This window comes from Sander lucioperca, chromosome 7, assembly GCF_008315115.2.
Source record: "Sander lucioperca isolate FBNREF2018 chromosome 7, SLUC_FBN_1.2, whole genome shotgun sequence".
Lineage (NCBI taxonomy): Eukaryota > Metazoa > Chordata > Actinopteri > Perciformes > Percidae > Sander > Sander lucioperca.
This window is the reverse complement of record NC_050179.1, coordinates 31,327,402-31,353,262: the sequence shown is the minus strand read 5'-3', so window position 1 is coordinate 31,353,262 and position 25,861 is coordinate 31,327,402. Positions and strand designations below refer to the sequence as shown.

Sequence of the window (25,861 nt, the reverse complement as noted above, 5' to 3'; positions counted from 1 at the left end):
CAGTTCCACTGTACATTAAATCACCGCTGGATGAGTGTGGTATTGATAGAAACCATCAGTATCAACTTGCTTGCTGATTATGTGTTAAACTTGAAAAGTGGACAAAGTAGGCTATGGCTTACCTTTGTTACATGGGTTGCTGAAGCTGGCCTGGCCATGCGTCTTGAGATGACTTGTGATGTAGGCAGCGCTTAGCATTTTGCCACAGATGTTGCAGGTCACTTTGCCTTCATGCCTGATCATGTGGGAGCGCAGACGGTCTTTGGTAGCGAAGGCGGAGGTACAGGCCTAGGACATAAAAGCAGTGAATATTGTTTTATTCTTTTAATTTATTTCTATGTCGAATAGTAACACAGAAGACTGAGTCATGACTCTTACCGTTACTTGGCACTTAAATGGTCTCTCTGAGGAATGGACATGCTTGACATGACAGCTTAGGTGATCAGGTCTGCAAGGTGAGATGAAGACAAGGAAGAAAAAGGAAATCCTTCAGCTTTGGCTTTAATAGTAACATAATTTTATTGACGTAAAACATTAGGGCTGTGTAATATGGCAGAAAAATGTATCAACTTTTGATTTCCGGTTTTACGTACGAGACTTAACCTGTTTGATTTTATGCTAACCGGTTGAATCAGCATGCGTCACTATGACACCTTCTGGCAAATTAAAAAGTACATTAGCAACCTGTGCTGATGCCGTCACGGCACTAAATCCATTTTGTATTGCAAGAAGTGTTGGGTGGTAGCGTTACTAGACAAGCTTCTCAGGACACTGTGGCTTTATCTGTTGTTAATACAGCCGGTACACTAAAGGGTGTTACCAGCTGTGCTTCCCGACCACAGTCTGGGAGCCCAAATTGGAAAGGTGTAACACTCTTCTCGTCAATGACATGAAATGCAGCGCTAAACAGTTTCTTGCTGTCGGTGCTTGCGCATGGAGCCGACAAGTAACTAGGATCGAAATTGTTAAATATTGCCATTTTTTGACAGTGCTTCCATACTGCTGACATGTTTGCTGCATTTATAAAAATAAAATTGAATTGTTTCCCATACATAGTAATAGTACTACTTGGGTGCCCCCACTAGGTAGATTTATACCGGCCTAGGTAGATAAAATCTGAATTACATTTTTGTCCAATCAACAATGTTTTTTTTTTTTACAGCGCACACAGACCAGCGGCCTCCAGCCCCTCCGAAGCTAATAGTGCTAACCAAGCCCCTTCAGTTCCTGTTCTTTGTATCAGTGCCTGTATTCATTAACTGTACTTATGGACTCGAGCCCGAATAAAACCCAACATTTTATTACGTTGACAGGGTTTTTCCTGCGTAGAGAAAGTCTTGGCGCCCACCAAAGAGGTTTATTGCCAGCACCCAGGAAAAATCACCAGTGCCAAAATGTCTGATTTTCAGCAGCCAGCCTCCCTCTCATCCACAGCTGATATATTTTACACATGCAGCTGGCACTGATAAGACAGCTAAACTGCATCGTTTTGAATGGAACTGAACGCTCCGCTGTGAAGCTAGCGCTAATGGGATCTCCGTTTGCAGAGTTCAGGCTGTACCGGACTCTCCCGGTGATCATGCTGCTCTGGGGGACTGGCTGCGCAGCGAGAAGCCGCTGCTGACGGGTGCAGAGCTCTGCCGGAGCTCTGACTGCTGTCTGTGAGTGCGGCAGTCTGACAGCATCAGTATTAAATTGAGACAGTTTCATGACCAGTTAAAAACGTCTTGTGTTAAATAGTAGTCCAATTTGGTGTTTTGGTACAGTTAATTTTAACATTTGATACGAAGTGCAGGCCAATATAATGTAGAAAACATTACACTTCATAATGTTTTGTATGACATGATTGTATTATTGTACAAATTAGCAGTAAAAGCAGTAGCCAATGTAAGTCAATCCTACATTTTTCAACTTGGGAGCAAAACGTGCTCCTTGGGGGGAAGTTACAATAAAGCCCTGTTCATAGGCCTACTGATTAAACAACTGGACTTTGGGGTCAAGTATAGTCTATCCAGGCCCATGTCCCGGATGTGGAAGCCCCCTTACTGGAATACTGAATATAATGATATTCCATTATATTTTGTATTTTGAATTGTTACCTGCCACCAGAATTTTGTGATTTCCTTGCCATAAATATAGCCATTTTTACAATAAATTGGTGCCTAAAAAACATTATTAGGATCCCCAAAACACGGATTGAAACACTTTAAAGAACGAATAAAGATTTATAACAAACAACATTAACAATAACTAAATTTAGATAGCATTAGTTCAATATGATTAAACAGGAGTTGGGAGGACACTTTGACTGAGATTTATAATAACATGTAATTGTCTGTATGGATCATATGGTTTTAAGTAGGGGTGTGCAAAAAAAAAAAAAAAAATCGATTCACATTCATATCGCGATTCAAGCTCTACCGATTCAAAATCGATTCATAGAATTCCAAAAATTCTCGTTTTGTAATGGCGTATATACTATTGTCCTGAAATGAGTTTAGCTCGCCATTCCCATATATGGTGCTGTGTCGAATTCACAATGACGCCTGGGCACTTGTTATAATAAAAAGAACGAGTGCAGCAGAAGTAGTTTAGTTGGCACAAACATTTCAGCTTTTATAACCTTGAGGGGAAGACGGAACTTGATAGGAATCATACTATATGCTGGCTTTGCAAAGCAAAAGTTAAGTATTTTGGAAACACCACAAACTTGAGAACTCACATGGTATGCCATCACCCAGAGATTAACATTAAAGACGTGGGCAAACAACAACCTAAAGTAAACTTGCTCTAAACTCTCACCAAACTCTGAACGAAAAGCTCTTTTTATTTAACAGTTTTATTTTATACTTGAATTAAATGTATTTGAAAGCTGGCCAAAGCTTGGCACTTTGCAGTTTTTAGTTGCAAAAGTTTTTATTTTTGTATGAAGACATATACAGTAATATCAAACTACATTTAATTTGTTGTGTTTCTTTTCTTTTAAATTGTATGTCTACTGCAATCACATGGGAAAGTAACTACATTTACATACTGTGAATCTTTTTTTGTTTAGTTTTTTTTAAATTGAGAATCGTTTTTGAATTGAAAATCGATTTTTTAATCAAATCTTGAGCCTAAAAGTCTATATCGAATCGTGACATTTTCTGAATCATGCACCCATAGTTTTAAGGTTAAGTTCTTAATATAGGCCTATATAACATTTGGGCTCCAGGTAATCAGGTATTTTATCTGCTGAACCATAAAATGTATTTGACAAACCAACCACTTAATTGATGATGCACATTAAGACTACACGTCATCTCTATCATCTTTTATTCTGGATTGTTTGATATGTAAATAGTTATTTCTTTAAAATATCTGTATGTTATATAGTCATTGTTTTCTATAAATAGTTCATAAACCTTTGTTTGACTAGTTTATTACTGTACCCAGCCATCACATCCTGCTCCACCCACCACCACAAGTAAATTTTCAACCTGTGGGAAACACAGCAGTGTAAGAAATGAATAATTATTTGATTTTATAGGTTAAAGAGGCCCAAATTGTAGACAAAGGGAAAGGTTTGTGAGAGGAGAGGGGTTTTATTTGTCTGGCATGTAAAATGAATAAATAAAACAACAAAATGTTATATGAATATGATGAATAGGTTTGGGATTATTTTTAAAACTAAAATTATATTTTTTTATTAAAGAGGTAAAGAGGTACTGTTAACGTTGGGTACCGTATTTCAAGGTACCGGTAAAAATGTGAACGGTACCCAACCCTAAATACGCTACATGGTACCATTTCTTTAAGGCCACTTTAAACGTGCTTTGTGAAACATTCAGCATACACACGGTTTGTGTACACAAACACACATAAACAGTGTCAGCCACACACACACAATGCATGTGCGGTGGAGAAAGAAAAAGAGAGAGGGAGGTGTGTTTGTCGGCGAGTATGAAGTTAGCAGTAATGTTACAGTCTGTGAACGTTACAGTCTTTGTACAGTTTATCTGTTGGTCAATAAATGCTACAACTCCTCAAGACCCCGTGTTCCTGTGTCTTGTGTGCTACCTGCTGGTTAAAGTGAAGGGGGTTAGCAATCACGGAGCTACACTGTATCAGGGGGGAAAAAAACTGTGCGGCTCCTACATTGTTACCACCAATCCATGCAGATAGGTTGGTGATATCTGAAGACACATTTTGAAAGGTGAAAGGTAGGTTTGCACTTTATTAATCCCAATAGGGAAATCATCGGTTTGCTTTTGTTAATTATTTTTGTTAAAATAAAAAAAAAAACTTATTTGAATAATTCCTTTGTCTTTTGTAGTTTTTTTTTTTTTTTTTAAAAGAAGAAAAAAAAATTATAAATTAGGCATTCTATGAAAAAATATTTTTTTATTTTTAGGACATACCACTCAGCCCTATTTTCAACTTTTTTTTATAGTGTCTATCATTCGATATGGTAGGCATTTTAAATGTCATCAAATACAGTCCTCAAAAAGTTCAAAAATGATGTTCACATACCTGGAGAAGCCCTTGCCACAGACAGAGCAAATGTAAGGCTTGTGAACTCCACCATCATGGGAGCGGACATGGTATGTCATGCGATCCTTCCTCTTGAACCTCTGCTGGCAGATGGGACACTCAAACGGCTTCTCATCAGAGTGCGACAGCTTGTGGCGGTTGAGGTGGTACACATCTCGGAAGGCCTTACCACACATGTCACAACCATGATTCTTTTTCACTGGTTTGGGTGGCTTCTTAGGGATGCTCTGCTGCTGTTGGTGTTGCATTGGGGTCATGATGCTGGTACCTGTGGATGTTGACGTTGTGGCTGTAGTCAGGATACCAGCTACTGTAGTAATGTATGAAGGATTTCCGCTATTCTCACGTGGTACAGTGGATATGAGTGGCACCATGGTGGGGGCTGTTTGTGTCTTCTTGGGCCGCGAAACCATCTTAATGCCAGTATGGCAAGACTCGTGCCGCCGGAGGTGGTAGCTGTCCCGGAAAGCCTTGTTGCAGTAGCCACAGATAAAGGGGGTCTTTGATTTGGGCTCCTTTTTGACCACGGCAACTTGAGGCCCTCCACATCCTCCTCCCCCAGTCCCACTAGCCACATTGTCTTTAAGAAGTTCTGCAGCACTGACAGGGGGTTTCTGGTCCAAGGGAATGGGCAGCACCGGTTTCTGATCAGGCGGCTCCGTTCCAGAACTGAGCAAAGGCAAGAGGCTGTTTCCGGCTACTTGGTGCTGGTGATGCAGAGCCTCATTGGCCTGCTGTAATGAGAAAGTAAAATGATGTTAATACATATCAGTGAACCACATATGACGTAGTGATGGCCACATGAAGCCTTGTGAACTATTTTATTTATTTAATGAGGCCCCCAGATGGCGGTTTTGGTTAAAAAAAAAAGGCTAAAGGAATGGCAATTCAGTGTAATTTCAACACACTGCTGAACAGAGAGCACCATCTAGTGGGCCCAGAAAATAAAGAAAATGGTTTACAAAGCTTCATGCAGCTTTAATTGGCCATTACTACTATGAAGCAAAGGACCAACAAAATAGGAAAGGGGAAGTGTTTCTGCTCCAGTGTAAAATATTAGCCATTAAAACAGCAGAAATAACATTTATATCTTGGTTTCAACAAACTCTTCTCTCCAGATATAAAAAACACTGTTACTTTCAGTGTTTTCCATACATTGATTTATTTGTGGCAGGCTGCCACAATATCAACGTATTGATTTTCTATTTTTTTTTACTATTAAATGGGTAAAATCGTATTGCTCGGCAGTAAAGTGCTGTCAGAAAGTGTCAGACACTGCTCTGTTAACATACATTAAAGTTAATCACGTTGCCATATTGCTTATTACCAATGTAATATGGCGGCACAGGTTGGTAATGTAGGTAGGGCTGTGCAATTAGTCAATTTTTTTATCGTGATTACGGCTCCTAACAATCACAAAAAAAAGAGTCATTGAGGAAAACGATTATTTAGCACATTACGCGGTGTTTCCCCTATATACATTCGGTCCGCCACTTAAGGAGCGATTGTCGCTGCTCCTTCAGTGTTTTAAAAAATGTCATGAAGTCGTAATTACACGACTGCAGAGTTGCTGCTCCACGAACTCAAGAGAACAGTCATTCGCTCTCTCTCCCCTTTGAGGGTGAGCAACTGGAACAGTGACAGAACGTCGTCACTCGCAAAGTCATAGAAACCAAATTAACAGCGCAAGTACAGTATTTTCTCCTCAGGCAGAGTGAAAAACAGCGACGAAAGCAACGGCTGATTTACCATGAAAAACCAGTGAAATATGACAGCTCCGTTCGCTTGGAAAATAGCGTTACGGGCACTGAATATGATGAATTGACTGTTTATCAGACCCCAGATAAGACAAGAAGCTAATGTTATTGAACCCTGGGGTCCCTCTGCCTTTGACTCCCCGCTGCAGGAGATGTATTGCCGCCACACGCTGTATTAACGTTACTGTTTAAAACGTTTTCCAGGTTAGTGGGGATGCATACCGCTCAAAACCAACATGAAAAAAACGTAGTAATGTCCCCTCAGAATTTTGTTTTTTGCTAAACTATGTAAAATGAGCAGTGACGTTAAGTCAACTGTTTCAGGTAACGTTATTGTTCATATTTTGGCACAATGTTTAGCAATGATTAGGGCTGCAACTAATGATTATTTTGGTAGTCGACTAATCAGTTGATTATTTTTGTCACGCCCTCGATCACTGTTTCCTTTAGGCGGGGCTCCTGTACCGGGCTCCAGTGCATGTTTTACCTCACCTGCTCAAGTCTGTACACCTGTGAATGTCACCTAGATGTCCTGCCTTAACATAACTTTAGTTCCCATAGCAAATTAAAATATATTAATTAAATAATACACTAAAGAGCAAATGTAGCGCTCTAGAATCTTTGGTCCTGCGCCAGCGACAAGACGTTGGAACATCATTGGTCATTTCAATGACAACTTTTAAACAACGTAGCTAATATTGAAGAAATGTAAGTATTATTATTGTCAATTACAACATTATTGCCTCAGCCCCGCTTTTTTTCTCGTTTACACTAATAAACGAGCAATATCTATTTAATTAGACTTCTATGGAAAGGGGGTATCTAACTAGCGTGGGAAATATTGAGTGATACGGGAGCCAGAGACAGATGAGCTCACAACACTCACACAAGCACTATTTGTTTTTACGAGGTAAGATTTATATATTTAGCAGCCTATGTGGTAGGGCTGCACAATTAATCAAATTTTAAATCACGATCACGATTTTGGCTTCCCACGCGTAATCGAGCGATATTTAAAATGTGTCATTCCGATCATAGAACGCTCCGTATCAAAGGTTTTTTTTTGCAAAGCCAATCTAGCGCTCCGTAAATCACTGTCTGATGACGTGCCTCCATGAGCCAATCAGAGTTGTTCCCTGCACAGCGCCGATTAGTTTAGATGTAGATAGTCACAGAGGACAGAGTAAAGTGAGGAAAATTCCACAACAAATATCTAGCAGTCGGTCATAAGTTGGTCACAAGGTTTACCAGTTTCCGCAACATTTTGTCCTGTCTGTGTTGTTTTTCAGACAACAGCAGTGACCAGTGCTAGTTTGTGTCTTTTAGCTCTTAGCTTTAGCTGTTGTATGTTCCGCTGTTGGAATCCTCTACAGTCAAATACAGTCACACTTTACACCATTTAGCTGTCAGCATTTTAACCATGTTTAATCCAGTTACTACTGTAGCTAATGGTAGGCTAACGTTACCTGCTGTGTAACGTGTTATTAGTGATTACTAGTGTGTGTAGTTTCTGTTGCTTTTAACGTCTATTTTGGAGCATCAGAGGGCAATGCAGACATTTAAGTGGCACTGTAATGAGGCACCGAAATCCGCGTTGCTATTTCGTCCGGTGGATACCGGGCACCGATGCGCCGTTAACATGAACATGCGCTGTTAACGTGAACAGAAAATTGCGTGGTCGCACAACAGCTGAAATGGCATACTGCTTCATAATATCCTTCAACAAAGGAGGAATGTAGCACAATTTGGATGCACAATATGGATGTATTAGCAGCAATGTAGCACAATATGGATGTGAAAGCAGTTATAATTAGCCTATGTGACAATAAAATTAGTTTTGGTTAAAATCAACAAATAATCGTGATAATTAATCGTCATCTCAATATTGATCAAAATAATCGTGATTATCATTTTGGCCATAATCGTGCAGCCCTACTATATGAATTTTTTTTTTCAAAGAAGCGTTCTCTCTTCGCGTCTCTAACATAACCTATCTCGCCCAAGTGAGTGGCAAATGTCGCGGCCGATTTTGTGACAAAACCAAATACTACAGCACTGCCGAGGTCTACCAACACAGCTCCACCGACCGGAAGTGCAGGCAAGCGGGTGTTAAGACCGTAAACAAAGAGAGGAGAGCTAATATCAGCTATCACTTCGCAGCATTTTCCTCTCCAATGTACGGTCTTTAGCAAACAAAATGGATGAACCTCGGCTGCAGATCACCACTCGTAAATGTATTATAGACATCATGATTTCCACGGAAACATGGTAACAGTGCTGTGCAACAGCATCTGTTATGCATACATGAGTGTAGATGACGTTACCTACCCAAGCAGTAACTAATCACTCACGGACCCTCTCCCTCTCACATACATTGGGCAACTCTGGCATGACTCGCTCTCTCTGCCTTTTCAACATAAAATAAATAAATAAATAAAAGTGTGACACCCGGTCAGAGTCACAGTAGTAAAACAGATTTTATTCTGATCCAAAGACTTTCTGTGAGAGGACACTATATCCTGGGATGTAATTGTAAGATGTATGATGCTTTTTAGAAACGATTGCAAATGATCCATGTAGGCCTAAATAACGCTCTCCTCCCCTCAAACCCCTCCTTCACCTCTTAACCCCGCCACCACAAATACGCTAATCCTGTGGAAAAACACTGACTTTACAAAATAATGAAAGAAAAAATAAAGATGTGATGCAGACTTAATTTTCTTAATTAAGTTGTTAAGCAGATCTGAATAAAGGCCATCTTTAGGTTGTGCACTGAGCAGCCTTATTGTGTGGGGAAATGTAAATACCATACTGCTAATATGGGTACTAGTGCTGCATGATATCGAATTCAACATCGACATTGCGATGTGCGCATCCGTCACATCACAGGGCGTGTGATGTCAAGTCAGGCAAATTAGGTCAAACATGTCATGCTACGACTTGTTTGCTGCTTCATATCAAAGGAAGACTTGCACAACTCTTATTTTCATGACTAATAGTTTTCCCATGATTATCTATAGTAGGTAGGCTGGGTGCATTTCCTCCATGGCAGTGCGCTGCAAAGAGTAAAAAAAGAGTAGATAAATGTAGTGTTTGCAGTTTATCATGAATGTGTTTACTACTGTTGCCAGGCAGCCGGCTTTCCTTTAATATGCTCTCTACTACTTCTTGCTTATTCACAGATTATTTTGTTCGTACACAGAATACTGCGACGAACAATGCATTGAGCATAAAATGTCTCTATGGAGGCCCGCGCTATCGCCACCGAGGCCGAGCTGCGCACTCTCTACTTGCGGGCACGACTCTGGAGCGGACTGTCATCGGTGCATCAGGGGTCTGTGGCAATGTTGACAACCCACCCAACCTGTCTCAAAACTCGGATCCCATCTCGCCTACCATGCTTTGTCGGTGTGACTTTTTTGCGGTGTCATCACCATTCAAATAAGATAAGTTAACTTTAATAAAGATAACTTTATAGATCCCACACCAGGGAAAATCACTTGTCACAGCAGCGCAAGAGTAAAAAAAAGCAAGCAAGGGAAAAGAAAAAAGTGATTGAGTGATAAATAAAAATGAAACAAGAACCAGACAAAAAAAATACAAATATTTTATAAATATTTCACCTATGCGCAGGATAATAAAAGAACATGTGTTTTTGATTAAATTGTTTACTAGAGCACAAGATTGTTTGCAAGAGCACAAGGTTCTAGACCTAGCCACTTAATTTTGCGCTCAAAGTGTACCATATTGATGCATGCAACTTTAAAATGCACAAAACATTATTTAGGGAGGGTGTGCCCCCTAGAGGGTGAAAATTCCTGTTGGCTATTTTTTATATCGCAATATATATTGCAGAAAAAAGAAATATTGCAATGTCGGATTTATCAATATTGTGCACCTAATAGATACTGGCAAATACTATTTCTATTATCTATTATTTATGATATGCTAATAAATCCAAATTTTCAAAAGGGACAGATGGAAGTATCAATGGTGTTTATCTGAGGAGAAAGTAGAAGTAAATGGACTGTATTTAAATAGCTTTACAGGCTTATCTGCTAATGTTGGCTACCGACCGTTACCTTGAAACTAGAGATGCACCGATTGACATTTATGCCGGTCAAATTCACTCGAGCGCCGCATGATTTACATCGCGCAACATCAGCACCACACGTGCACATGCAGGGTTTCCGCTATATGCATGTAGCACCGGCGCACTGACGCTCAATCAGCCGTTTATGAAATGTCATAGTCGTAATTATACACGGCTCTGCAAAGCCGTCTGCTCTACTGATCTCAGGCGAACAGTCAGCCGCTCTCTCTCCCCTCTGAGGCTGAACAACTGGAACATGAAAACCGCACTCACGCGGGTCCTGTGATATATGACAGCTAGTTTATTGGAAAATAGTGTTGGGCACACTGACTTTGATGAATTTACCGTTTGTCAGACCACAGATGAGACAAGAAGCTATTGTTAGCAAACGCTATGGTCCCTCTGCCTCTGACGCCCCGCTGGCCGCTGTAGGAGACGCAGTATTAAACAAAAAAAAGAGACATTGGATTCCCCCGACACGCTGTATTAACGTTACGGTTTAAAATGCTTTCCAGGTTAGTGTGGATGCATACCGCTCAAAACCAACATTAAAAACGTAGTAATCTTCCCTCAGCATTTAGTTTTGTTGCTAAACTGGTGTAAAATGAGCAGTGACGTTAAATCATCTGTTTCGGATAACGGCACTCTAGGGTACCGTCTATTTGCTGGATTGTTCCGAGGTAACCGTCGGTAGCTAACTAAGGATGAGCAATTTTATCGATTCTACGATATAAATCAATATTTTCTTTCCCAAGAAAGTATTGATTTTTAAGCCGCGAGTATCGATACATAAGTCCCATTCAAATCCCCCGTGTTTACCCCCATTCGCGTTGCAGGAAGAGCGATTTGTTCAGCCAGCCGCTAGTGTCGCTGTAGAGCAAGTTACCCGTACTAACTTTACACAGACGCTGACGTCTATGGGCGTTGACACACAGAGCCGATAATCGGCCATCTGTTCGGTGTGTTCCGTGCCGTCGTCCGTCCGAGGAGCCGTCGGCCTTTATTTTGGCCGACACTTTTTTTTTTTTTTTTTTTTTTTTTATTGAACACACTTTTTTATAAATAAAACACAATTTACAAAATCTCTCGTTGGGAGACTTATGTGTAGAACATAATTAAACAGTTCAAAAGAACAAATTACAATAAAAAGGAAAATACAAATAAAACTAAAATAAAATAAATTAAGCAAAGGCATTACAGTCCATAAGGCATGTCAAAGTTGTTTACATACATATATTGTCTTCAGTCTACATATATTCTTAAAATAAAGTTGCATGGAAGCTTTACAAATTATAATGACAAATATTTTGAGACATCTTCACATAGAAAATAAATGTTAACACTGGAGTCTTTCAGAAGTTTCAAAGAAGCAAAGTATTCCCTCAGTTCAATTTTAAACACCATTAGGGATGGATTTTTTTTTTGCCATTTACATTTATGGATATGGTATTTACCCATTATTGTTATGATATTGTAAATTCTAAAAAGTTCTTTCGGAAGGTTTTCATTACCAAAAAGAATTTTAGTTGTGTCATTTTCCCCATTTTTGTTTCCAGCCAATTCATGACATCTTGCCAGAATCTTTTTATCACTGAACAAGAGAAAAACAAATGTTCAATAGTTTCATCTTCCTGGGAACAGAACACACATGATTCCACTTCAAAACCAAATCTCTTTTTAAGCATTGCTGCTGCTGGATAATATCCATTTATAATTTTGAATTGCATTTCTTTAATTTTAGGAGGTATAGGCCATTTCATGAATTTTATGTATGTATTTGTTATTTTGTCATCAAAATGCCTTATTTTTATATTTTGGTTAAAATCATGAAATAGTTTACCTTTGAATATTTTGCTAATACAATTATTGTTAAATTTTTTGCTATTCAGGGGAATTTGGTTTAGTTGCAGTTTAGGCAAATTTATTTGACTTTTGGAATAATGTAAATAGTTTTGTATCATATTTAATAGGGCTATTGGTATTGCTTTACATATCTTATTATAATCCCTTATCGAACTTTGTATATTAAATTTTGTTTTAAAATCCGTAAACCTAAGAAAATTACCTTGTTTATCTAATATATCTGTGATGAAAATAACTCCCTTTTCAAACCAATTTTTGAAAAAAAGTGTTTTTCTACTTATTATTATCATCACTCTGTTGTTCCACAAGGTGGAGCCATGTGGTGTAAAATTATGAGTCAATACCATCTTCCAGTAATGAAGAACTTGCTTATGACAATCAGACAGTTTAACTGGCAATTTGGATACCTCGAAATCACACTTTAAAAGAAACTCTAAGCCTCCCACTTTATCAAAAATGTTTTTGGGAATATGATAACATTGAGAATCAGGTTTATCTAAAAAAGCTTTTACCCAGTTAACTCTAAAAACTCCAACCACAGATTCAAAATCAATTGTTTTTAACCGCCCTTTATTATAGTCCTTTACAAGTTGTGATTTTTTAATGTAGTAAGTTTTATTACGCCAGATGAATTGGTAAATTATAGTATTTGCTTTTCTTGTGTTTTGTGAACTAATATATAGAAAATAGCTTGGGTAAATTAATTTAGAAATCCCTTCTGATTTTGACAATAGGTTACGTCCTAAAATAGTTAAGTCTTTTGTTAACCAATGATTTAGGTTTCTTTTTATTTCTTCAAGTTTCGCTGTGATATTTTTGGATTCTCTTATTACCAAGTTTTTAGAAAGATGAATACCCAAGTATTTTACCTCAGTCTTAACTGGAATCATCTCCAAGTTTGTCTCAGTGCAATTATACAAAGGTAGTATTTCACATTTTTTAAGATTAAGGCAAAGGCCTGATGCCCTGGAGAAAACAGAAATTACATTTAAAGCCTTCTGAAGAATTGATTTGTCCTTTAGAAATATCACTGTCGTCAGCAAATTGGCTTATTTTCAATTTATTTTGGCCGACACGACATGTTCAGTCGGAGACAGGGCAGTCGGGACTCACCCGGAAATGACGAGCGGATGAGCCTCTCAAAATCTGACGAAAATCTTTTAAACTAACCTTTGTCGATCTGAAATGAAGACAGATTCAGCAACTGCATGGCCTATTTCTCGCTGAAAATGTTTTCAGAAACACGTTTCGGTGAACTATTTTAGTACAATATGAGATCGTATTCTGAACAAGCCGCCATGACAGTCTGGCTGTGAATTTCCGGAGAAAAAAGAACCACGTGATGCATTCGTCCAATCAGCTGCCGGTTTTCATTTTCTGGGAAACAATCAGACTGTTAATGGAAACAATACAGAGCAGCGCCGCCTGCTGCTATGGAGACGTATTACGTTTCACGCAGAGCATATGCTCAAGTCGGCGTTTCTGCGGTGTGTTCTGAGGAGAAGCCATGGTACTATGTTTACTTACCTGGTGGCTAGACTGCCTACCTCATATGTTCAGTGTCAAGCTAAAAAAGCTGTCAAAGAAACTGTTCAGAACAAGCCACTTGCTGCACTTTTTAACTCTCCATTGTTAAATGCAATACTGCACTTTACTTACTTTTCAAAGACTTGTAAGCTACAGTTTGCACCGTTTCAATAAATGGAACTAATTTTCTCAACACATCTTTGATTCATTTTGTCCAGCATTTGAAAGCTGTAGACTCTCTGTCCAGTCAGAGACATATATTGTGTAATTAGGGGTCCAAGCCCGAGTCTGTAAGAACGGGCAATAGCAAAGCTATGCTGTTCATACAGCAGGGCTGTAGAACCCTATTGTTTTTCTACTGATTAATCATACATTATTTTTTTCCATTATTCTTCCCCACCTAAAACTCCGACTACAGCCTAAACCATACATGGTGGAGGGTTGGCATTTTCAGTAATGGTCCCAAACTCCGCAAGGACCTCAGGCGCAAAAATAGACCCACTTCCACCACTAGGTGGCGCTATAGCAGAAAAAACCGCGTTTGGCCCTATAACTCCCACACTGTACACCTTACATTCAAAAACCATACATCCATGCGTTCCATGGATCCAACTGAGTCACGTGATATAGGCCACGCCCATTTCCGCCTAAACTTTTATGCGTGAAAAATCGTGATTTATCAAAAACCTACTTTTTCGAACTCCTACTAGACCGTGCGACCGATCGGCACGAAATTTGGCATGTAGCATCTCCAGATGGGCCGGACAAAAAGTAAATAAAAATAATTTTGATAGGATAAAAATTGCGCATATTACGCACAAACAAATTTGTGTAGCCAACTATGAAAACACCAACTTTGCCATGTCTCAGCCAAAATAAATGCCATCAACGCCAAACTTTAGATTCTTATTTAACATGACCCTCTGAAGGTCACTCACCCGTTTTACAAAAATTGGCCACTAGGGGGCGCTACAAGTACAAAAAGTTTATATCTCATGAACCGCTAATCTGATTTTTACAAAATTTGATGGGTACCATCTAGGTCCACTCCTGAGGCCAACCCTAGAGTGGGGTACTGAGGGGTCAAAGTGGGACCCACGTCTACATTTACTACTTACACTAACGTGAACAACTTTAAATTTACAGGGTAGATAGACAATGGGTCATGGACCACACCTACCAAAAATTACACATGTGGACCACTAGGTGGCGCTATGATGTTTTTTTTTTGCCTTCAACTCCCACATTACACATTGCACATTAAAATAACTTACATCCACGTCTTCCTTGAATCAAGCTGAATCACATGATATAGGCCATTTCCGCTCAAAGGTTTTTTCACAATATCGCGCAATGTGCAAAACCAACTTTTTCAAACTCGTCCTAGGCCGTGTGACGGATCAGCACGAAACCTGGTACGTAGCATCTCCAGATGGACGTGACCAAAAGTTACCCAAGGAACTTTGCTACGTTAAAGTATGCGCATTTGACGACCAAACAAATTTTCCTAGCTAGCTACCATACACATATCATATCATATCTCGGCCAAATTAAATGTTATCAGCAAATAACTTGGGATCTTTGTTCAACATCCCACTACGATGGTCTGTACCAAATTTGGCGAAGATTGGCCTTTAGGGGGCGCTATAAGCAACGTTTTAATGCTTTTGAATGGGGAATTTGCAATTGCAATATCTCTGCCACAGTAAATGCAATCAACACGAAACTTGTGATGCTAGTTCGGCATGCCGCTCGGAGGCTCTCTACCAAATTCAGCAAAGATCGGCCATTAGGGGGCGCTATAATCGACGTAGACGTGTTTTGGCCCTTATTAGTGTCATTTAAATTATACAATTCGTAAAGAGGAAAAGTTCTTGTAACTTTAGAAAGATGCTGAAAAAAATGATTGTCGTATTCTCAAAATTCTGATTGTACCTGAATGCGACAAAATGGTTTTGTGATGGGACAGGTTTCAAATCTCACATACAACATATTTGATTTTTATAAAGTGTAAAAAAAACAAAAATATTTTTACATCAGGGGTCATCAACTACATTTTTCCAAGGGCCAGAATTTTTCTAAGCAGACACTATGGAGGCCGGACTTTCAAATAAAGAAAATAAATTTTTATTATTTTGTCTGTTTTGGTCTTATAATACCTCCATAGTTTTACTGCTCCAGCAGAGAGTTTGGTTTGTTCAGCCAGCCGTTAAGTTTAGAAGAATTTGTCCAAATTTCAAGATTCCTGGCAAACTAAGATAAACAGACAGCTTTTGTTTTAGCGTGTTTGTAAAAATGCGCTATTTGCAGATTGAAATATCGCTTTCTACATGTTTATGCCTGTCTACAGGTGAGTGCATTGATAAGTATTGACTTTTTACTCACAAAGGTTTTATTGTAGCCTACTCACAGTAATTCTTATATACAGTCTATGGCAGCCACTGACCAAGCGGGAGTGAGAACGGGTCAAATTCATTTTCTAGTTTCTGATATGAAGACGTGTGTGAGACTCGAACATCTCACATTTACCAGCAAAATATACAGCGAAAGACCGTGCAAAACATTTCAGACCGTCCTGCCAACCTGTATACATTTTAACATCAATGTACGCTGTAACCTTTTTTCTCTCGGAAGTCAGCGGCTGCTGTTTCAATCTGTCGGCTCTCTGCAGTGGGCGGGGCTGCTCCGTTTCCCCCGCGACTGACGCGCGCGCACACACACACACACACACACACAAACGTACACGGATGCAGGAAAAAACGCAGATGAGACCTACAGGATGACCTAATTGAGGACAGCTACACTCGTTATTTTTAATAAGTGCAATGATAAGTTAAAGTCCAATAAGTACTTTATTAAACCGTATGAATGTGTGTCCCAGGCCAGGATAGGAAATTAACTAACAATGTAAAGATCAACAAGCCACTGACAATGACAGATATGTTCATATTTGATTAATTCAATAAATTATTATTTTGTGTCTTAAATCCACCAGCCTTTTTCATATTTAAACAACATTTGCAGCATCCTGAGCCTTTGGACTGGATTGCTAAGAGAACCTGATAAATATGATAACCTGATGTTTTTTAAATATGTCATTAGTTACTTAGCTGTTTTAAATTAAGTGGTTAAGTAGTGTATTGTTTACTTACTGTATATAGCATACATGTTTGTCAAAGTTATGAATTAGAAAACTAAAATATATTGTAATGTGATATATTAAATATAAAATAGACAAGAATATCAGTAACTGTAATTGTTTCCAACCACGCAGTTATCCTGCTGCAGCTGATATTGAGGGATATTTAAAAAGCACAACTAAAAACTATAGTTATAAACATGATAGAGAAATCATAGGGAAGGAAAAAATTGTATAATGGTAATGAAGCTTTACTAAAATGCTCCACATCATCAATGTTGTAAAGAAAACTGCTGTTTTAAAAAAAAAAAAAATGAATGTGACACAAATGATCTACTGGGATGTAGAGCATGCCCAAGATGGGTGACGTTTCTGAAATGAGGACGGATAAGGTTGGGACTGGGAACAGACTGGGAAGAAAAACGATACCACTGAGATAGGAAGTTATCTGAAAATTAAAATGTCGGAGCTTCAATATCATCTCTTGACATATAACACCCTGCAAAGTAAAGCAGCTTCTTCATCAACGGGATCATCGACACAAGGAAATGCCATGTTTTTAGAAAAAAAAAAAGTTTTATAGTCTGCCTAACATGGTTAATAAACCAACACAATGTTTTTTATTCATGCCGATAACAAGCTGGTCTAAAATGCGCCTGATACAGACTGACTGAATGAATGAGGAATTGAGAGACTGTTGTGTCAGAGGGAGGAGACTGAGAGAAACTCGAGGTTTCTTGAAGAAAACCTGCTCCCGACCAGGTTAGGTTCACAGGCTCAGTTACCATAGTAACTGACTCTGGGTTTTCGTTTTCAGAAAGAAAGGTAACTTCACCTCAGAGTTTCTCTCATCTCAGGGTTAACAAACTCAGAGTTTTCACTAAACCTGCTTTCTGAAACAGGGCCCAGGTGTGATATTCAGATGTATTGATCCTATGCAGGTGTAGTTACACGTGGTCTGCCATTGCGAGGATGACCAGCTGTGCTTCCTGTCTCCCTGTAGCACTGTCTTAGGCGTCTCACAGTAAGGACATGGCAATGTATTGTTAATTGTGGGTAGTGTAGTTTTTTCCCATAAGATCGCAGGAGAGTTATGTTTTTTTTTTTAAACTAGGTTGAGCCACATGTCTCAGCTTACTACATCAAAAATTTATTAGGGCCCGAGCGCCGACAGCGGCGAAGGCCCTATTGAAACTGAAGGAATTATTATTATTCTTTTTCCCGGCAAATGAATTGGCTTTTTGAGGGGCTTAACATATTCAAAAACTCACCAAATTTGACGGTCGCATCAAGTCTGGTGAAAATTTACGTATTTTAAGGGTTTCGGGAATAAGCGCGCAAAAATGGCTCGCTAGTGCCCCCTACAAAATTAAAAAAATTGAGCCCCTGCAGTGCGTTTAACGTAGACTCACGAAACTTGGCACACGTGTATCAAGTCAAGTCGCACACAAAACGTCATTGGAGCCATATCCTAAACCCAACAGGAAGTCCGCCATTTTGAATTGAAAGTTCGTAATTAGTGCGATTTTAGCCATTTCCACGTCGTACTTTAACAAACTCCTCCTAGAAATTTCATCCGATCAACTTCAAATTCGGTCTGTACCATCTTAAGAAGTTAAAGATGAAAAGTTGTTAAAAGAAAAAATTTTCGTCATAGGGCGTGGCCGTGGCGGTGCAGCCATTTTGTGTGTTTTGCCACCAAAACAGGAAGTTGCTGTAACTTGAGTGTACATTGTCCAATTCGCTCGAAACTTTCCAGGATTCATAAGAGTCCAACCCTGAGGACAAATAAAGGCCGATATTTACTTAAAGTCATAGCGCCCCCTAGTGGCAACAGGAAGTAGGCCTAAAAGTCAAGGTGCTATACTTTAACTTACTCCTCCTAGAGATTTCATCCGATGGACTTCAAACTTGGTCTGTATCATCCCAACACCTTAAAGATGAAAAGTTATTAAAAGAAAAACTTTTCGTCTGACGGTGTGGGCGTGGCGTGGCGGCCATTTTGAGTGTTGAGCGATGAACAAATAAATTGTTGTAACTTGAGTGTACGTTGTCATATCTGCCCGGAAATTCTCAAGATTGACAAGGGTCCAGGCCTGAGCACACCTACAGGCCATATTTGACTTTTGGTCATAGCGCCCCACGCTGGCAACAGGAAATGCGCCTTATATGACAAACATTATCCGATTTACATGAAACTTAGAATGTGTGGTCTACATGTGATAATGAGCCGGCCCCTATAATATAACCACGCACACTTACTCAGGCCACGCCCCCTTTCATAACATTTTTGAATGCTGATCCATCTAAGGTAGAGTCTTGTGTGAGGTGTCATTGAACTCAGCAGAGAGTTGCTTCTTCATTGGTGATGGTTTGGCCCGCCCCCCTATGCTTAAGCCACGCCCACTTTCATAACGTTTGAACCGTTTAAGGTAGGGTCTTTTGTGAGGTGTCATTTAACTCAGCAGAGAGTTGCTTCTTCATTGGTGATGGTTTGGCCCGCCCCCTATGCTTAAGCCACGCCCCCTTTCATAACATTTGAACAATTTAAGGTTGACCATTGTGTGAGGTATCAATGAACTCAGCAGAGAGTTACTTCTTCATTGGTGATGGTTTGGCCTGCCCCCTATGTTCAAGCCACGCCCCCTTTCATAAATGCTGACCCATCTAAGGTAGAGTCTTGTGTGAACGCAGCAGGGAGTTCCTTTTCATTGGTGACGATTTGCGGTGTCTGAGTGCCGCGCAAATGCACGGTCGCAAGGAGCGCCGACCGCCGGTAACCCCGACGCGCGCAGAGGAGCGAGGGCCCGTCCATCGCTGCTTGCAGCTTTAATTTTATATGAATTTTTTTCTACATATGTCTGTGCGTTTTTCTGATTTCCATTTGAAAAGTGCAAAGAAAAAAGCCAATAAAGTACAAAATAAAACATTTCTCAAATACACAAACACATCCACATCAATCATAAACATACTTGAAATAACTATATACATAAATATATAGAAATAAGTCATTATAAACTGCACAGGGTGTGATATGCTTATAGGAGGCCCTGTTTATGCTTTGACACAGCTCCAGCCATTACAGGGTTAAAATTTCACTGGCACATTTGGTATCTATCGACTTGTCTGCTCATTGGCTACAAATGTAGATGGGTCTTAGCGCATTTAAATCTAACTGGTCCGAGCAAATGTCGCTCGAGTACACGTGGGCCAAAATGCGTCAGAGGAGACTTCAGCTTTCTTATTGGTGTATCACAGCCAAACCTGCACCGATTGGCTTATACCAGGTATGGCAAGTCAGGCAAGTCAGAGAATAGAGTGACGCCTACATCAAGTTGCTAGGACCCTCAGGAGAGAAGCGAGCAGCGTTAGAAGTGCGGAAATGAAAAACAGTTCAGCGATTTCCTGTTGTGATTCGGCCAGAAAAGTCAAGATTGTGAGTCGAACAGCTCGTTTTGGATATAATGGCTTGGATATTCCATTTCCTTGGACTCTTGGGGATTTAAGAAAAAAAAGTTTTGGGCAAAAAATCCACGCAGTGGCTAAAGGGACAAGGAAACAGGTAAGGATGCACTATACACGGGCTGCGCTGTTTACGCTGTATTGTTTTATTTATTATAACTTTGTAGCAGTTGTGTAACTGCTGTAAATCATCTTATGCTTTCTGTGTGGGCTTAATGGAATCCTGAGACTAAGCTTTCAATTGGTGTGTCGCATGGCTGTATATTTTGAAGATTTAATTCTTTAAAGTTATAAAAACGTTTATAAATGGAGATTACAGCGACGCCACAGCCACAAGCTGTGCCGTAGACGGCACAGTGAACCTCCACCTGACAAAGTTTCTACAACTTTCACAGTGGACAAATGCAACTCTTTTCTCTCACTTTTTCAATCCAAAATCTACACCATTCATAGGCGGCGATACCGTGCAATTAAACATTGCAGTTGGTGCTAAGTGGAGCATCTATCATAGTGTGATTGGTTATGTCGGTGGCATTGATGCTTAATTTCCCACGAAGCACCCACGGAGGAAAACATAAATTGGCGCCTATGACGCCATTTGCAACAACTTGACCACCTCCCCTGCTCCTTCAACCACCACACCTGCCTCCCCCCTCCACCCTCTCGGTCATTCTCTCATTTCTCTCTGCTGTACCCTGCGGTCAGGGGGGTTAAGAAGTTTGTTTATTGTAGAGAATACTTAACCCTTTAGGCGCCGGGTATTATTTTTAAAAATACTAGATTTTGACACCTAAATTTCAGAAGGCTCTGGCTTGAAAGTGGTTTGAGATAGAGACAAAGTGTAAATGAGACAAATATTGAGAATGACCTAACGTTTATCTCGTGAGTAAATTTTTCCATCTAATTTGCATATTATGACGTCATATAGCGGCGGCCATATTGGATTATGTAATTTCCATGAAATACCTGATATTTTAGAAGATAGTTGAACTTATTTCATCAGATTTACCCCCCTCCATCCATTTGTTATGTTGTCCACATGACACACAAATGAACAGGGAAAAAGTAAATTGTAAGCCAACAGTCGTAAACTAGAACTATTACTACACCACAAAACTCATGTAAACAGTAGGCGTTATTTTTTTAAATTTTTTTTTTTTACCGACCACCACGCTAATGGAGGACACTTTTTCCTTTTCTTTTTTCTTCTCTTCTTCATTATTATCATTATTATTATACAGTACAGAGACAATATGAACAATATTGAGACCCGCCCCCACCCAACCACAAAGCCTAACAAATGGACAGGAAAACTGTATATGGTAAAACCAACAGTTCAAAATTATGACTACTGTGCCATATAGTAGCACATACATGTAAGCAGAAAGCTGTTCATGTGCAGCTTGGACGTGGAGTGGTGTGTGTCTCCTCTCTGCTCTGACGGCAGGCTGTGACTGCTGCGCGAGGCTACTGAGAGACTGACCGCCTGTGAGGGCTTTTGGACGGGGGAGGGGCTCACGGCAGCACCCGCTCCTCGTATAACTTTTTCTCGGAGAAAACAACAGTTTGATTCAGTACCGCGTCGTGTCCCTAGTTATTTTGTGTAAGAGTGAAGAAACATTTACATTTACACCCCGCTCTGTAAGCCAGGGCAAGAACGGCGCTGCATACGTGATTCAATGCAGGCTGGACGCGGAGTGCTGTGTGTCTCCTCTCTGCTCGCTGCGCGAGGCTACTGAGAGACTGACCGCCTGTGAGAGCTTTTGGACGGGGGAGGGGCTCACGGCAGCAACCGCTCCTCGTTGAGCACATAACTGCTGAGTGATATGTGCTTTCACGAGTCTCCAAACACCACAAAAGTCTCCAATAACACCAGAAAAGTCGCTAGTCGCTTTTGACAAAAAAAAGTCACGTTTGGATGGGATTTTCTCGAACATTTTGCATTGAAGCATGACGTATTTCTGAGCTAAGGTCTAAGTATGGGATGTCTGCCAACTAGTGGAGGGGAGTATGAATGACATATAACACTCTGTTCAGAGAAAACAGCTGTTTGATTCAGTACGCCGTCATGTCGCAATTTTGCGACTTTGGCGCTTAAAGGGTTAAAGGTAGTCCGTATAAGCATGGAGGTGAACTGTTGACCGCTACATTTCCAACGGCGACATACCGCAGGCGTCGCGGCTCGCGCCTCTCGATATTTATCGACGTTTGCCTCCCCGCCGCCCGGCTTCGGGTTCCGCTTTCGCGCGCTCCCCTGGGCGTCGGGGGCGACTGCCGTGGGTGGCTTGGGCCCCGTCATAACTGCTTGCAGTTCTAGTTGATGTTTTTAGTTTTCAGTTCAATTAATTAAATCCAAGTAAATGGAACACTCACAAGATGTCACCAAAATCACTGTCCCCTTTAAATCTTTCAGAAAATGATGTAAGGGTATCGAATTATATCGAATCGTATCGTTGGCTGAATATTGTGATATATATCGTATCGTGAGCTGAATGTCGTGTATCGTATCGTGAGATTAGTGTATCGCTACAGCCCTATAGCTAACGTTAGCAGATAAGCCCATTGACAGCAACGGTATTGTTCATATTTATACACAATGACAAATAAAGCAAACTTGCTAAAAAAGGAACTACACGCTGTTTTCAGGTAACGTTACTGTTGACGTTCAAACAGGCCTGTGTGTGTGTTTTGAGAAATATCTTTATACTGTATTAAGGCTATATTTAATTTTTATTTATTTATATATTATTGTATTGCCACTACCTGTTTTCCCTGTTTTCATACAGAAGTTTAGTTTGCTAAATATATATATAACATTGCACTTTAGATGTGTGTTAATTTCCCAGGAGTAATTTATATGGTTCTATTTTATAGTGATCGATTATCTATTCAAAAAATGTTCTATGTTCTATGCAAAATGTAAAATTTTCTATTAAAGAAAAGATAGAAAATAAATATTTGTGTGTGCTGTAAAGTGGTTAGAAAAAAATGAAATTGGAATTGGCTAAAATCGGTATCGGCTGGTCAAACGCAATGAAAAATCGGAATCGGCCTAGAAAATTGTAATCGGTGCATCTCTACTTGAAACCATCCAGCGAATAGACAGTACCGTAGGGTGATTTAACGTCACCGCTCATTTTACACACAGTTTAACAACAAAACAAAACGCTGAGTGAACATTACTAGCTACGGTTTTGACGTTGGCTTTGAGCGGTATGCACCCTTATTAACCTGGAAAATGGTTTTAAAACAGTAACATTAATACAGCGTGTCGGAAGAATACAGCGTCTACTGCAGCGGGGAATCAAAGGCAGAGGGACTGTCACCGCAGCGTTCGCTAACGTTAGCTTCGTCTCATCTGGGATCTGATAAACAGTAAATTCATCAAATTCAGTGTCCACAATGCTATTTTCCAATAAACTGTAGCTGTCATATTTCACGGGACCCACGTGAGTGCGGGTTTCATGTTGCGGCTTTCGTCGCTGTTTGTCACTTTGCCTAAGATTGAGTGACAAGTTGTTTATTTGGTTGCCATGACTTCGCCAGTGATGACTAGGGCTGTGTATTGGCAAGAATCTGGCGATACGTATCACGATACATGGGTCATGATTCAATATATTGCAATATATTTCGATACTGTGCGTAAGGCGATATATTAGGGGTGTAATGGTACGCAAAAATCACGGTTCGGTACGTACCTCGGTTTTAAAGTCACGGTTCGGTTCATTTTCGGTACGGTAAGGGAAAGAAATGCAAACATTAAACTGCAGGTTGTTTATTACTATAAACTTTTTTTTAACAATTTGTTTACACTTTTTAAAACACTTTAATAAAATATAATAAATAAAATATATATAAAATAAAAAAAGAATAAGAAAAATACTGCTGCAAAGTTCTCCACTAAATAAAATACTCTGTCTCAAACCAATATCACATAATAAAATATAATGAACTAACTATGGATTACAGTGCAGCATTATCAATCCCAGCTTGTCAACAACCGACTATGGTCGTAGATCAGCTGCTATAAAAACACCAATTGCTTTCGTTATTGCGTTGGCCCGATCGGAATTACCAGCAAAGGTCTGTTTAAATGCCAACGGGAGCTGCGTTTGAATTACGGTCGTTTTTTTCCTTGTAGTAGTGATGTTCACACTCGCGTGATGCCTTTTCAAGTGCGTTAGCAACGTTGGCACACTGCTTTCGTGTTATCGACTAGTCTTTGTCCGTTGACGTATTTCACTGGGAAACCGAAGTGTTCCCAAACAGGAGACCTTAATGATATGGGTGGCTCTTCATGCTCCGGCTTGTCCGTACTGTCTATGGGCTTGTCTGCATTGGCCATGACGCTAGCTAGCGAGAGGCTGAGCTAAAGCGTGCCGTGTATGTTGTTGTACAGCACACGGTGTGTGATTTTTATTTTTTTCCCCAAACCACTTCAGCGGAAATCCCGCCCTGCAGTCGATTTCATTGGTTTAGGTTACAGTGACGGCGGGTAGGTTTAGAGATCAGTGTTTGGTGTAGGCAATCTGTACAGTAATTGACATATTGACATGACCAATGAAAACTTTAGAAATCAGCTGCAGGGTGGGATTTGCGCTGAACGCGGAGACTTCCGCCACTTAATATGTTCGTGTGGAAACACGAAAATTGACCTATGTTCCGCACACAAAAGATTGCGTTCGGTGCACACGTGCACCGTACCGAAAGCCCTGTACCAAAACGGTCCGGTACGAATACACGTACCGTTACACCCCTACGATATATTGGGATTTCTTTTAAGTATAATTTTAGAAAATCTAATATTTTAAAAAAGACATGATGTGCATAAAAGTCAAAGAAGTTTAGGTAAACAATTCAGTACACAGAAAATCAAACTGCCAGTTTGGGATTGTGGTTCACAGGTTCTTAGTGAGCAAATCTTTATATGCTAAAGTAGGCCAAAGTTCAGCCACAGCTACATTGTTAGCTTCTAGCAAAAAGTCAAGCACTGTTAGGCAAGGACACTAGTGGTGCATCTCGGCATAGCCATCTAGCAGTAGGGGGTTTAAACACAACATAAACGTGAACCACTGTCTTACATAGGGCTGTCCCAAACGATTATTTTTTTAAACGATTAATCTAGCGATTATTTTTTCGATTAGTTGACTAATCTATCGATTAATTTTTCGATTAATATAACGATTAATTTTTCAATTAGCGATTATTTTCCCATTGCTCAATTATTAACAATTTACACCAAACAAATTTCAATAAGGTTCAAATCTCTATTTATTAAAATTGTTTAACACTGCACTGTTCAAGTAAAATGAATTTGTAGTGCAACCTAAGCCAAAATAAAGTCACTTTCAGGAGGAATACAAAAATAAAAACTTAAAGTAAACAGAGCAAGTGCAAAAAGAGTAGCCTGTATTTGCTTTGCTGTCTTAAAATCCATTTCAACATTAACAAAAATACATTATACAGCTCACTCAGTAACATTAATAA

The 25,861-nt window shown here is 39.7% G+C and overlaps 1 protein-coding gene and 1 long non-coding RNA gene across 4 annotated transcripts in view; one reads left to right on the top strand and one right to left on the bottom strand.

The window, feature by feature from the left end:
- The window catches only part of LOC116065871 (vascular endothelial zinc finger 1-like), a 49,615-nt gene that overhangs the window by 5,208 nt on the left and 18,546 nt on the right, over positions 1-25,861 (bottom strand). For all 3 annotated transcript variants that reach the window (XM_031321492.2, XM_036003035.1, XM_036003036.1), the window contains exons 2-4: positions 4,513-5,267; positions 379-448; positions 123-288 (exon numbers count right to left, since the gene is read on the bottom strand). In XM_031321492.2, the coding sequence (XP_031177352.1) occupies positions 123-288; positions 379-448; positions 4,513-5,267 (991 nt within the window). The remainder of the gene's footprint in view (positions 1-122; positions 289-378; positions 449-4,512; positions 5,268-25,861) is intronic.
- Positions 13,982-22,999, top strand: LOC116065873. The gene is made up of 2 exons (XR_004108842.2): positions 13,982-14,047; positions 22,705-22,999. It is a non-coding gene; the product is annotated as an uncharacterized LOC116065873 (long non-coding RNA).